Source organism: Crinia signifera, chromosome 12 (assembly GCF_055691185.1).
Source record: "Crinia signifera chromosome 12, ASM5569118v1, whole genome shotgun sequence".
Taxonomy (NCBI): Eukaryota; Metazoa; Chordata; class Amphibia; order Anura; family Myobatrachidae; genus Crinia; species Crinia signifera.
Genome location: NC_139228.1, coordinates 39,106,772 through 39,121,362, shown reverse-complemented (window position 1 = coordinate 39,121,362; position 14,591 = coordinate 39,106,772). Strand labels below are relative to the sequence as shown.

General features: G+C 45.7%; 1 protein-coding gene across 5 annotated transcripts in view; it reads left to right on the top strand.

Moving 5' to 3' along the window:
* The first annotated feature begins 591 nt into the window (after positions 1-591).
* Positions 592-14,591, top strand: part of PSEN1 (presenilin 1) — a 50,804-nt gene continuing 36,804 nt past the window's right edge. Inside the window, exons 1-3 of one of the 5 annotated variants that reach the window (XM_083167323.1) lie at positions 592-745; positions 5,933-6,040; positions 9,072-9,196. In XM_083167323.1, the coding sequence (XP_083023449.1) occupies positions 9,113-9,196 (84 nt within the window). In that variant the 5' untranslated portion in view covers positions 592-745; positions 5,933-6,040; positions 9,072-9,112. Of the gene's footprint in view, positions 746-839; positions 998-5,932; positions 6,045-9,071; positions 9,197-14,591 lie in introns of those variants that run through there. The other 4 variants (XM_083167324.1, XM_083167326.1, XM_083167325.1 and 1 more) reach the window with 4 other exon arrangements.

Below are 14,591 nucleotides of genomic sequence, written 5' to 3'. Positions count from 1 at the left end.
TTAAAGAGTTTTCAGGATGGACTCATGAGCCGCTATTGCAAATCTTTCTCCTTGCATAAAAACTCCCTAGTGGCAGTGCTGCCAGAATCTGAAGAATCAGGGAAATTAGTGCCAACCACAATTACAACAAAAAATTACCAGAGATACCAACTGAAAGGGGCAGCATGGGAAAGAACAGGCCGGTGGGCAACTTTATGGAATCAGAGTGTAATTGGGAGACAGTGCTGGACGCATAATACATTGGGTCTACCCACTGTAGGTTAACATGCATTGGGTTGACAGGGCATAGGTCGACACCTGAAATATGTCAACATGGCAAAGGTCGATAGGGTTGTTAAGTCAACACAAGCATTATGTCATATAGTTTTTTTTTTTTTTTTTTCGAATATTCAAGCCATGTTGACCTATTTCAGGTGGCGACCTTCAGTGGTCGACTCAATGCATTTCAATCTAAATTGGGTCGACCTAGTGACCGTATCCGAATACATCTTCCCCTATAGTCCTGGCTTGCTGACTGTTGGTGCTGTTTTGACACCCGTTCCCATCCCAATATGGCCGCGAACTTAAGACATCTGACGTTTCCTGGGCGGGGCGTGACCCGGAAATGCGCGCTGGGCACTGAATAGTATCCTGAGTAAAGGAGACTGACTGGATTCTGATTTTTAGAGGGTCCGCTGTTCATCTTACACCGTTGGCAGTGGCGGAGTGACTCTACCCCGGTGGTGTGTACGGAAGTGAGTGTGAGGTGAGTGCATGTATCAGACGCTGTGAGTCAGGCAGGAAGCAATGCACATGGGACCGACATGCTTTCCTTTCACATCCATTGTTATTGTCTCAGCCATTCATCCGCCGGAAGCTTTGTGCTCTGCCACAGCCGCCGGTGCTGTGTAGCCTCCTCCAGTCCCAAAGCGGAGTTTCCCAGGGATCTGGTCTACGGTTCTATACTGCAGGTATCCGTCTGTTGTGTCCCTACACCTGTCCTTGCCCCCTCATTTTGGTAAGTGCTCCTTTCTCCTGTGTGCTGCACCTTTGCTGGACCTCACCTGTGGAATAGACCTGTCACATAGACTAGTGCATGTCTAGGGAGTGGAGGGGGATTGTCACATAGAGTGCATGTCTGGTGGGGGTGGACAGGTGAATGACATATGGTGGCATAATGTGCTATTCTGGAAAGGCACGACCCACTCGCCGGCAGTGCAGATTTTCTGTGTTGAGGGGAAAGATTTTGGTGTGGCCCAACTGTAAGTGGCAGTGATACCCTATGACCTATTGTGTTCCATTGAATTCACACTAGAATCTGCTTTATTTCATCATTAAAATAAATTCAATAGAACTTTTTGACATTTAGCAAATATAAAAAATGCTTATTTTGATAATCAGAACAGCTAAAAGTACCGTATACAGTACATTAAAACCTCCACATGAAATGTCATGACCCAAGGTTTCCCAGCAGAGCATTGCCAAGTCCTCTCACTCCCTACTGGCTTGCTTGCTTACTTCCCATAGAGCAGACCGGTGCTATCTCTCCCCCAAGTAAATGAGGCACATGCACCTGGCCGTCCACATGATTGGTACCCCTTTCGCACTGACAAATATTTCCTTCCCGGGTTATTGTACATGAATATGCAACACACCGGGAAATTGGACAGTGTGAAAGGGTCCTGAAAGACTGTACAGTGTGAGCGGGTAACCTGGGTACCGTTCACTGTACTGTAAAGGCGCCACTAAGAGATGCTGACATCTCCCAGTGCCGCCCCGGCCCCACCTCCTGATTATTTCACCCGCCCGGCTTTATGCCGGGTCGGGCGGCTAGTATGAAAGTGTTTGCAAGCAGGGTTGTACCAGGGATTTTGTACCTGTCTTGCTAGTGTGTAAGGGGTATCATAGGAAATGCTTCATCACCACCTTTTTCCATTGTATTTGGTTATTAGTACATCTGAATGATGTCAGCAGGATATGTTGTTGCTGGCCAAATTGGAATGACATATTAGACAGTTCTTACAGTGTGTATCCGACATTGCACACAGCATGTGCAGCCAAACAGAAAATATTGCATGTGACGAAACTGTGATCATTCTGTTTTTAATTAAATCTTTCTGGTCTGTCTGGGCATTGTCCAGGTGGATTTGCCAGTCGTTCAGGTGTGTACCCATCTTAAGAATCCACAGCCCTGCTATTGTCAAGTCTGACAATAAGGTAGTCCAAGTGTGCCTGCTGGGAGTCCATACGAATGGGTGCCCAATGGAGCAGTTCAATTGTTTCTACCTTCGAGTAACTATATATCAAATACCTAAAAGCTCCGGGGGATAACCGCAAATCTGCTAAACCTGTCTAAAGCTGTGGATAGGGTGCCCCCAACCCTACCCCCGCCAATTCCCCTCTTTGACATGTGAGGGGATGCGTAACGACCAATCCCCTGCATGTCTCCGCAGCAGGAGATCTCATTCCATGGTCACGGACCATCAAATCATTTCTTCTAGCTTTGTGTATAAGTCAGTCTGAACTGACTTTTATTTGCGGCCGCTGGGACAAAGACGGGGCTGACGTCTGGTGACATCAGCATGCATTTTCATGGTGCACAGCATTTTCATGGTGACGCCCATAAAATGCCAGGCATTCCAATGGTCCACCCCCGTCCCTGCCACAGACCGCCCCAGCCAACCTCAATGTATGCAGATGACTCGGCGACTATGGAAGTGGCAGAAGCCATTCGCAAATGAGGCCTGCACATGCGCATAATAGATCATGTGCATGGGCAGTCCCTAATGCTCGGGAAACTCGCTATTTAGCAAGGGGATCAGAATCCACCCTTTGCCCCTTCTCCGGAGTCTGTGAGAAGAAATCTCATTATGTGGTTAACAGGCGTCTAAACGGCGCAACAATTGAATTGCTCCATTTTGCAATTCAGGACATAGGGCCTTATTTTGGTTCATTCTTTCTGACAAAATCCTTCTTAGATGGACAAAACCATGTGCACTGCAGGGGGGGGGGGCAGATGTAACATGTGCAGAGAGAATTAGATTTGGGTGAGTAATTTTGTTTCTGTGCAGGGAAAATACTGACTGCTTTATTTTTACACTGCAATATAGATCTCACTTTGAAGTAAAACCCCACCCAAATCTAATTCTCTCTGCACATGTTACATCTGCCCCACCTGCAGTGCACATGGTTTTGCCCATCTAAGAAGGATTTTGTCAGAAAGAATGAACCAAAATAAGGCCCATAGTGTGTGTGTGTGTGTGTACAGGGCTTAAACTTGTGTGAAAATCCCAGTTGGCCATCCTGAGTTTAGAGACATCTGCAAAACTGCATTCATATAGTGATCTATGGGTGAAAATAACATGTTCCTGAGATGACATACGAATGGCCGGACTGGTTCAAACTGGGCAATTCTTAAAAATCACATGTTACATCAGAAGTATGGTGAAGAGCCTTTCTGAACACCCGGCATGTAGAAGTGAATGGGCTTCTGTAGCAGAATATCAAATAGATTTCCACCTATGTCCGAAAAGAACCGGACAGTGGGCCTAGGGTCTCAGACATTGGACAGGTTCAGATCAGAGAAACCTTGCCTCATTCTGTGGCCTGCAGCTGGTAGAAATGATTGTAAACCACACAGAACAATCCTGCCTTGTCAACATTTGGTAATGGTCATCGTGGTATAATCGTGTGTGTGTGTGTGTGTGTGTGTATATATAATGTTTTCTTTACACCATCTGAACATAATTTACATGACCAAATCTACCAGAATATTGTTGACCATGTGCATCCCTATTACTATTCCACCATCTACTGATGAACTATACATCTCAGCATGTCCTGATAAATAACTAAAGGAACTCGCACAAGAGCTGGAGTGCCACTTATTGCCCACTCATGATGACTACTTCCAGCAGGTTATGGTGTAGTGTCACACAGCATGCATCTTCTCACCCTTGTTCTGCGAACATTACGAGTTCCATGTATGCCAACTGTCCTCCATTGTTACCAGATATCTTACCAATACTTTGTGGTGTACTGGAATGGACTAGTAATATGCTGCTAATAAATAGTCAGCAACTGTTGGAAGCTATCCCATAACCAAGTAAGAGTGTAGTGTTCAGTCTAGCACTCGCCATCTTTGGAAATCCATGCAGTTCCTCTTCCCTGCCTGGGGTGTCGCTGTCTGCTGTAGTGCTTCTAGCACAGCGTGATTTTGGGTGCGGGACAGTGGCGCCGTCATACTACACAAGTACCAATCATTTTTAAGAAGGAAATCACAGGATTATCATAGGGTAATATAAAGCAGGACATAGAGGAAATACAGGTTGAGTATCCCCTATCCGAAATGCTCGGGACCACGAGCATTCCGGATAGGGGAATATTCCGGTTTTTAGAATAAATTGTTTTAGCCATACTTACCTGTCCCCTGATGGTGTCCGGTGGTCCCTCGGCGTCCACGCAGTCCCCGGGCGTCCACAGCAGGCCTCCGGCATCTTCTCCGGGTCTCCAGCGGTCCCAGAAATGCATTGCGCGAGTGTGCGCGCGCACCGGTGACGTCACCGGCGCGCGCAATGCATTCCTGGGACCGCTGGAGACCCTGGAGAAGATGCCGGAGGCCTGCTGTGGACGCCCTGGGACTTGGTAAGTATAAAAAGAGGGTTGGGGAGGGTAAAAAAAAAAAAAAAAAATTCGAATGATTCCAAAACCACAGTTTTTGGAATAATTCGGATAAGAGATATACGGGATACTCAACCTGTACATTGTAATTGCAGACACACATGTCCAACCGGATTTGTATATTCACCGATTAAAGCTGGTACAAAACACAGCTGCCAGGCTGTTAACTAACCAGCCCCGTTCTGGCCACATAACTCCCATTCTCTACTCCCTTCACTGGCTGCCAATAAAATGGCGAATAATTTTCAAGATCAATCTACTGAGTTTCAAAGCCCTACATGACCAAGGTCCAAGGTACCTGAAGCAGCTTCTGATTCCATACTGTCCCACCCGATTACTGCGGTCTGTAGATGAAGGACTTTTAGCAGTACCTAGGATCTCCCGTAATTCATCTGGGGGTCGAGCTTTTAGCCATTCAGCTCCGACTTTATGGAACTCACTTCCCCGCACAGTTCGAGAGACCCCAACTCTAGAATGCTTTAAAAACAGACTCAAGACTTTCCTATTTACTCAAGCGTTTCCTTCAGTCCCTTAAGTATTGTTTATGAAAAGCTTTTCTGTACTTTATTGTTCCTGTACTGTATTACATTCATTCTATCTGTTAAGCGCCTTGAGTCCTATTGGAGAAAGAGCGCTATATAAATAAAATTATTATTATTATTATTATTTTTTTTCTTAAGATCTCCATTTGGTTCGCAATCTATGGCTGTTATTGTATCCTGAGGCATGTCAGTTAAGTTTCTGGTTGTGGCCTCTTAAGTGTCTCTTGTTCTTGTATTGAACTATAACCAGCAATTTGTGATTGCAAAATTTCACAGGTATTTATCTCCACGTAGAACATAATAAATAAACGATTATATCCTTTAATTAATCAGCAACTTGTTTGACTCTGTACACAACTACCATACGTAAGCTTAAGTCTTCCTTTCTAAATGCAGCATAACTAGTACCACGTTTTGCGGAGACCCCAGAAACATTCCCATAATATAATATAATATGCCTTGTGAGGCTGTGCTTGAGAACTACAAGTTTAGACCTGTGTGTGTGTTTTGCAATAGTGACATTAGACTCTTATCTGCTTTCACGTGTTTTTCCGTATACACCCAATCCTGTGCCTTCACAGGGCAGAGGATGTGTAAATGTAACTGGTTTATTGATTACATTACCCTGCTTTCTGGATTTGCTGCATGATTTCACAGGCGACATTCCTGTCTCACAGGGCGAATACGAATTGCAGTCTAACAAAAGCAAACCTTTCTTGTGTTTCCAATAGAAGTAAATGGCTGCTCAGCCTTGACTCGCGGGTTGCTGCTATGCTGCGGAGTCTCCTATAAGAGCTTGGGAGGATATCCCTAAAGGTGACCACTGGTCTGAACATCAGGTTTGTAAGTTCCATTACCACAAATTCTAGACTTTTACGTTTTCTTAATTTGTTATTAATATAAAATGAGTCCTCCTTTTTCAAAATGATGTTCAGTTTATATCTGCGCGTTTTGTTAGCGCTGTCCTTTATCGTCTGTACATGCAGGACGATGGAATATATTACTAGCGACAGCCACACTGCCGAATGGCCCCTGCTCCAATCCCACCTCCTCCATGTGTTAAAATTGCAGTGGGGCACTAGATTGAGTAATGCTTCCAGTTTTTATTTTGTTACCAGTTATTTATATAGCGCACACATATTCACTTTACAGAGTATTTAAGCATGCACGTCAGTCCCTGATCCAGTGGAGCTTACAATCTATATTCCCTAGAAAACATACATACACACATGCATACACACATACATATTCATTATGGGCTTATTTTATTGGGAGCCAAGTTACCTACCAGTATATTTTTGGATTGTGGGAGGAAACGGGAGTAAACCCACACAAGCACGGGGAGAATATACAAACTCCGCACAGTTAGGGCCATGGTGGGAATAGAGCCCACGACCTCAGCGCTGTGAGGCAGTAATGCTAACCATTACACCTTTGGTGCTGGTCCCCATCTTCAATAAAACAGATTGCAATTTCCTTCCTAATTAATTACATCGGTACTTGTGGATTATCACGGCTCCCATCGCATGCCATATATAGTGGCATGCGATTGGATACGATTTTTGCCGTTTTTTACCATTTTTAACAAAATCGCATTTTTTAACAGAAAAGCATCCAAATGCATTGACATTAGTATCAAACATGTTCAATGGCCCCCAAATGTCATTTTTGAGGCTGTACCACCCCCACTATCAACACGAACCCGAAGCGTGGCGAGCGCAGCGGTACGCGTCCTACGACCTTTTCATACCCCCACTATCTACGTCGGCGTGGAGTTGAGAATAGAAAGTGTGGCGAGCACACGCGGACACCTGTGAAGCCTGCGAGGGGACGCGTATACCTGTGAAGGTATCCGTGTCCCCTCGTGGGGCACGCCACCCTTCGGGCGCGGGGGCTCGCTGCGCTCGCCACACTTTCTATTCTCAACTCCACGCCGACGTGGATAGTGGGGGTATGAAAAGGTCGTAGGGCGCGTACCGCCACCCCTCGCGGGTTTGCGTTGATAGTGGGGGTGGTACAGCCTCAAAAATGACATTTGGGGGCCATTTCAATGCATTTGGATGCTTTTCTGTTAAAAAACGCATGTGATGCGATTTTTTTTTCATGTGCGATGGCCATCGTGGGAGCCGTGATACTCCACAAGTACCATTACATCTAGTGTGACAAGGTGTAAAGATTCCTTATAGGGTATTTGGTTATTAAATAACTTCCTCATGTTCTTGTCTATTTTATCTAAATTATTTTGTCTTCAGTGTTTAAAGAATCTTGAGCTGTGCGCACACTAAGTGTTTTGTAGTCTGACCGGCACTCTGTCTAACAGGGCCCACATGGTGCTGCCTGTGTATGCATTTGCTGATGTCGGGTCCCGTTGTTGCTGAGCTGGGTACAGCCTGTATCGTATGTACAGAAAAAGAATGTAGCGCTGCACTGAAAACTGAGTGGACTGTATAAAAAAGAGTGATTTTGATCTGTTTCTTTGAAACATTTGTAGCAATTCTATTTGCTAACTTAACCATATATAGATTTCTGATACAATTCTAAAACATTTATTTTGTTACAGAATTAATCTGCACCTCCTTTACAATGAAAAAATATTTTAAAAAAGAAGCAAACTAATATATTAAAAAAAATAATAATATATACAATAGGAAAATCTGCACCTCATTACAATGAAAAAAATATTTAAAAAGAGAAGAATAAAAATAATATATAAAAAAAAAAAATGGTACTTGTGTGTTATCATGGCGCCCGGCTACGCTACGTTGTCAGCGTAGCTGGTGCCGTGATAATACAGGAGGCAGCACTGGGAGCAGGGTGGTGTGGTATATACTTACCCTCCTTCGGGCGGCGAACACCAATGACTCCCCTGCGGCAGCGACGGTTACTCCCCGGAGGCAGCGACGGTCCCTCCCCGGTGACAGCGTTCAGTACCCCTCCTCCGGCACTCGCAGTGAACGCTGTACGTAATTCAACGTAGTGCCACTGGTGGCGCATCACATGGTTTTCTTGCTCCCCCAGTGGCACTACGCTAATTGCGTACAGCGACCGTGGCGAGTGCCGGCGCAGCGCAGGGGGACTGAATGCAACTGCCGGGCGGAGTGAATGCGACTGCCGGGAGTCACCGTGGATCCCAGCGTGACTCAGCGGGGATCGACACGGTGCCCGGGCCGGAGGAGGGTAAGTATAGAACAGCCATTTTACCCCCACTATCCACGCCATACCCCCAGTATCCACATCAGCATGGAGTTGATTTTATAAAGCGTCACCGAGTCCGAAGCGTGGTGAGGGGACACGTATCCGCATCCCATCGCGGGGCTCGCTGTGCTCGCCACGCTTTATAAAGTCAACTCCACGCCGATGTGGATAGTGGGGATATTAAGCATTGTGTATTTTTAGGCCTCTAGAGCCACTTAAGTAGTTTACGTAGCCAACATAGTGCTGTATTGCTATTCTGAATACACCACTACGTAATGGGCGCCCTGATAATACACAAGTACCAAAAATTTTGAAAATTTGCACAGCATTTTTAGCTGTATCTATTTCCACAGGTTCCTTTTGTGGTCTAAACAGCATCCCAATGATCTGTAAAGTGTCCAGTATTTTGTTAATGGGAAAGAAAGGGAGGAACGGTCAGCGCTTCATTCATTTTCTGTATAAAACCTTTTTTCGCCTTTTGGAAAGGTAGCACTTCTTATGTAGCTGCAGCTTGGATACAGTGGGTAGTATATAAAGCACACGATTGTATAAACCTGCTATTGTTATTATACACATTACAGCCAGCGCCATCACCTTTTTCTCCTTGTATTGTATGTACCCAGCTTTACTTTGGTGGCTTTTTAAAGTAACTGTAGTTTGCTTTTTTCCTGGCAGGGCTTAAATATTGTGTGGACTTTATTTCACCACCTGCCCAAATGACTGAACTATCTGCATCGTTGACTCAGCTGCAGCAGGGACAGGTGCCAGAAGACTACACTGACGGTCACACCGCAAACATGGTAACATTTAATAAATGTGTTAGGACTGTAGTTTTTTTGTTTTGTTTATAAGATGGGAGGAGTGTCAGTCAGTGGGCCTGAGTCGCACACTGCTCTGACTACGTCTGCACTTGGAATGATGTTGAACGCAATATTAATGCAACTGCATGCTCGTCTTCTGGCTTTCACATTGTACTGCCAGTATCCCTTACACCTCCCCAGTGCCGGCAACATAAATCTTGGGGCCCGTTACACTGATATCTCTGGCAGGCCCCCCTAACCCCACCCCTTGAGCCGAACATTTTTAGTATACTGCTTATTGAATGTTTTTTTGTATAGTTACAAAAGGAAAATAATTAATATTCACCTATACTGAAGGAGTGTCCAAGTAAGCACCCTTACAGGAACCAGGGGGATGCCTGTACAAACCACTGCACTGCAGCATTTATGCTTACAGCTCCTTTAGAACCGTGGGGCCCCTCACAAGCTTGAGGCCTTGTACAGGTGTCCCCCCAATGTTGCCTGCCCTGCTCCTACCCTGTGCTGGGTGCAAGAGGTCTCTCTGAAATGGGTGCTGTCTCTGCATACACACAACTCTGAATAGGACGGAACACTGGCTGTATGCCCACAGCAATGCCGTAAGGCTATTCTCTTCCAGAAACTTCCATGACATGTACTGAGACAAGCAGTGGAGATCTATGAAGTTACCTTCATTATGTACACTCGTCCCAGGAAACGAGTCCTACCCTGTCTACAAATGCGTATATCCGCTTTTTGGTCAGATTACAGCAGCAACACTACAAGCGATGAGCTCCAAAAGCTGGCGGATGAACTCACCTGCCTCCCGTTTAATGGTCTAAACTGCCTAATATTTGCTGATGGGGAAACCCTGCCATGCATATTGAACGGAGTTCCATGCGTGTTCGAGGGGGCTAATTCATGATTCCAAATTCTGAGGAATGCTTTTCTAGCCATAATCTGCTCGTTACAGACCTGCTCCAGTCTGAGTGCGTGCGTGACATGAACAAGTGTAAATAATCTGCAAAGATGCCAGGCATTGTTTGCAAATGTGTCTAGGGTTCTAAGGTGTGCTTTATGACCCAAGACAATAACGGAGCTACCGCCACCCTCGCCTGTCCCTTGTTGGATTGTGGCATATTTCCTCCTGGGGTTTTCCTTAATCATTGATCTGCCACAGTTGGAACCTCAACTCATGTGACCAAGCTATTCTTTTCCAAACATCTTGCATGCAGTTGTGGCATTCACAAGCCCAGGCAGAGATTCTAGATTAAGTCTAATCCCGAGATTGGAAACTCTAATCCCGGGATTGAAATCCCGGCGTTTTAGGGGCCAAATCCCAGGATCCTCCCGATCCCGGGATTGGCCATCCTAGTAAAGATTAAAAAATGCTCCATCCTGGGATTGGCAGTAGCAGGACTGCATCCTCCTCTCCCTCTCTCTTGCCCCCGGCAGTCCTTATCTGTCTCTCTACTCTTAAGGCCCCCATACACTAGCCGATTTTGGTCAGATTTCAGCCAGATCAGTCGGATCTGGCCGAAATCGGACCAAAATCTGCTAGTTTTGATGTCCCCTCAGATCCGATGCGCGGTCCCGTGCGCATCGGATCTGCGTCGGGTGGTCGGACCTGCTGCACGTTCGACCACCCGACTTGGGACCTAGTGAGGCGGTAGAGGGAGCAGGGGGGGCTGGGGACGCTGTGGGGGACACAGGCGGCATAGAGCCGGGCAGGGGGAGCCGGCGGGAGCTGTCAGTATTGAATAAAAAAAAAAGCCCATACAATGCATGGGCGGCCTGTGATTGGCTGAGCGCTCTCTCAGCCAGTCAGCAATTGGCTGAGAGAGCGCTCAGCCAATCACAGGCTGCCCATTTATTGTATAGCCTTTTTTTTTTAGCACTGACAGCTAAAACTGTAAAGGCCCCCTAGTGTATGGGGGCCTTTACAGTCCCCCACCCCCGAGTACCAGACTCCACTTGTGTGATTCCTCGGCGGCTGTTTCTTTCCATTGCCGTACACACACCACGCACTGCTCTGCTGAAGACTCAGGCAGGTGTTCGTGGGAGTGCTCTGCTGAAGACTGGGTGGACGGTTGGGCTGCGCAGTGTGACCTTTGACATCATGATGCACGCAGCCAATGGTCTGGGGTGGCCGATTATTGTCTGAGTCACCTACTGCTGAGCGCTGACTGGCATTTAAAAAACCAACTGTGCATGCACTAACTAATCCTGTTGACTGTAGACTGAAATCCCAGGATACCGCTGATCCCAGGATTGGCCACCGTAGTCATGTGTTCCTATGCGATAGGGGAATTCATTATATTGCTCTATATTTAACAGTGCATTTTGTGGTCGGTCCATTGCCTCCTTTTTTTTGTGGGAGGGGTGTATTCATTGCGTGCCGATTATTTCATACATTTAATCATAGGATAAAATAAATAAGATAACCAAATGGTATTAACCTTGAGTGATTTATAATGGGCTGGTTTTGCCAGGATGCTTTTGCACTAAACTAACTCAAAGGCTCCCCAAAAAGGGGCTATCACTCCACAGTCGAATGGTCGCCACATTCCACTTCGCTTTTTTTAATTTTACACTATTCATTAATAATTTTGCCTGTCATCTGGGGATGCACCCTTTTTGTTTTCTCTACAGGTATTTCACTACCTTGTGCTTTATTTTTGAGTGCAGTCTATGCTTCGAGCCATGTTGGGCAATAATTGCCCATGTTATGTGAGGTTTTTATATCTAGTAAATAAGGGACATTTTAAGCTCTATGTAATAACTACATACCTGGAATTCTCTTCCTAATTGGGTCTGTTTAAATAAAAAATATATATATATTTTTTTATCCACTAGGGGGCTTAGGTCGCAGTACAGTGAATATAGGCTGGCACCAAAGAGTTGATTTGAAATCCCCACAATGCCTGATATCCCAGTCCTATACACCAACCACAGGCCTGACCATTTTCTTTTGGTGCCTGGCAGGAGCAAGCACCTTTTTTCAGTCCCCTAGTCGCAGGATGTCCCGACTAGTGGCAAACCCCCTCCACTGATGGGGACAGCAGGGGGAGGGGGCAGATGCATTGGGGGCCCTGAGGGGATTATGCCTAGCCTGCAGCCCTTCCCTTTGCTTCTGGGCAGTTGAAACTGTTAGCCTGTTATTCTCTTTTGCATTGTGTTTGGGTTTTATCAGACTAATAAAGGTGCTCATACACGTTACAATTATTGTATACAATATCGTATCTCGGTTTTGCGATAAGATGAGATCTAGTACAAAAAGTATGTGCTGCACATACTTTTTGTACTGATCTCATCTCATCTTATAGCAAAACTGAGATGCGATATTGTATCCAATATTGGATTCAATAATTGTAATGTGTATGGGCATATCTTTAGGGTGATTCTTCTATCTATCTATATCTCTCTAGATTGTTTCCCACATTCAATCTGTCTCGAAATCATGCCACATGCTGCTTAAAAAAATGGTACTTGTTTTCTAGCACGGCCCCCGTCGTGGTACATCGCATGCCTTAAATTAAGGTACTTAAGGCATGCGATGGACCCGATTTTCTGTGTTTAACTGGCTCAAATAACCGGTAAAACTGAAAATCAGGTTGATCATGTCCATCGCGGCCCCTAATATGGGGCCGTGATGCGACCAATGCGATTTCCCCATAGGGAACAATGTTACAGTGAAAATCAGGTTGATCACGTCCGTCGCGGGTCATTTTAATGGTCCGCGATGCGATCAACCCGATTTCACATAGGTGACAATGTTAAATGGGCCAATATGGCCCATTTAACATTGAATATGTTAAAAAAGCATGGTTAATGGCCCCCCCAATTTTAAACGCCATCCCGCTATTGACGCCAACCCGAAGCGTGGCGAGCGGCTGCGGTACGCGTCCTCTGACCTTTTCATACCCCTACTATCCACGTCGGCGTGGAGTTGAGAATAAAAAGTGTGGCGAGCCCGAAGCGTGGCGAGCGTATGCGGATACCTGTGAAGCCTGCGATGGGCCGCGATACCTGTGAAGGTATCCGCGGGGCTCGCCACACTTTCTATTCTCAACTCCACGCCGACGTGGATAGTAGGGGTATGAAAAGGTCAGAGGACGCTTTCCGCTGCCCCTCACGGGCTCGCTGCGCTTGCCACGCTTCGGGTTGGCGTCTATAGCGGGGTGGCGTTAAAATTGGGTGCCATTTAAAACATCAGGGGGGGGGGGGTTCTATACAAATAGGGTGTTTTGGGGCATTTCACATTAAAATCAATGGAAAATCGCGTCCATCGCATGCGATTTGGTTGGCAACGCGATTTTTTTCCGACGCGATGCTCACAATCAAAATCGGTGGGGCCGTGCTAGGAAACCAGTACCAAAAAAATTATTCAAAATTCGCCCTTACCTTACACAAGACACTGCAAAAACTCTAATCCATGCTCTCATCATTTCCCGCATTGATTATTGCAATAGTCTCCTTATTGGCCTTCCTCAATACAGGCTCTCACCACTACAGTCCATTATGAATGCAGCTGCGAGGCTAATCTTCCTAGCCAGACGTTCATTGCCTGCAAAGCTACTCTGTCAGTCACTTCATTGGTTAACTGTATTCTACGTATTCAATACAAAATCATTTTACTTAAACACAAAGCCAAACTACACCAACATAAATCTCTTCTCTTATCTCAAAATATCTTCCAACCCGACCTCTACGCTCCTCACAAGATCTGCCTCTCTCATCCACACATTACTCGCTCCCATTCCCGATTGCAGGACTTTCTTCAGGCTCCACCCACTCTGTGGAATGCCCTCCCATGCACAATAAGACTCTTCTCCAGTCTCCAAACCTATAAGCGTTCCCTGAAAACTCACCTCTTCAGGCAAGCTTATCAAATTCCAGAACCAGCCACTTAACCTTCATATACCATTCCTATCTGATCACATCCCTACTACACAGTCCACACATATCCACTCTCTTCTTCACATTTTCCATCCTACTGACCCATGGCCAAACTGCTGGGTCACCGTATCTTACAGCACACCAGGATCCTTTTGGATTCTGGTGGACTTTATGCAATAAAGAATATCTATCCTTATGTATCAATGCCTATTTCCCCATAGATTGTAAGCTTTCGAGCAGGGCCCTCCTACCTTTGACTGTCTGTAAATACCATGTTGGTTGTATCACTGTCTCCTTTGTAAAGCGCAACGGAATATGCTGCGCTATATAAGAAACTGTTAATAAATAATATAAATAAATAATATATCTCTAGAGAGAGAGATTTAGATCTATAGATACAGATAGCTATATAGCTGTAGTTCCATGTTTCCCCACAGCTTATGGCAGCGCCTAGGAGAAGAAGGCAGCACTCCGTGGATTTGGAAAAAGATAAATTTAT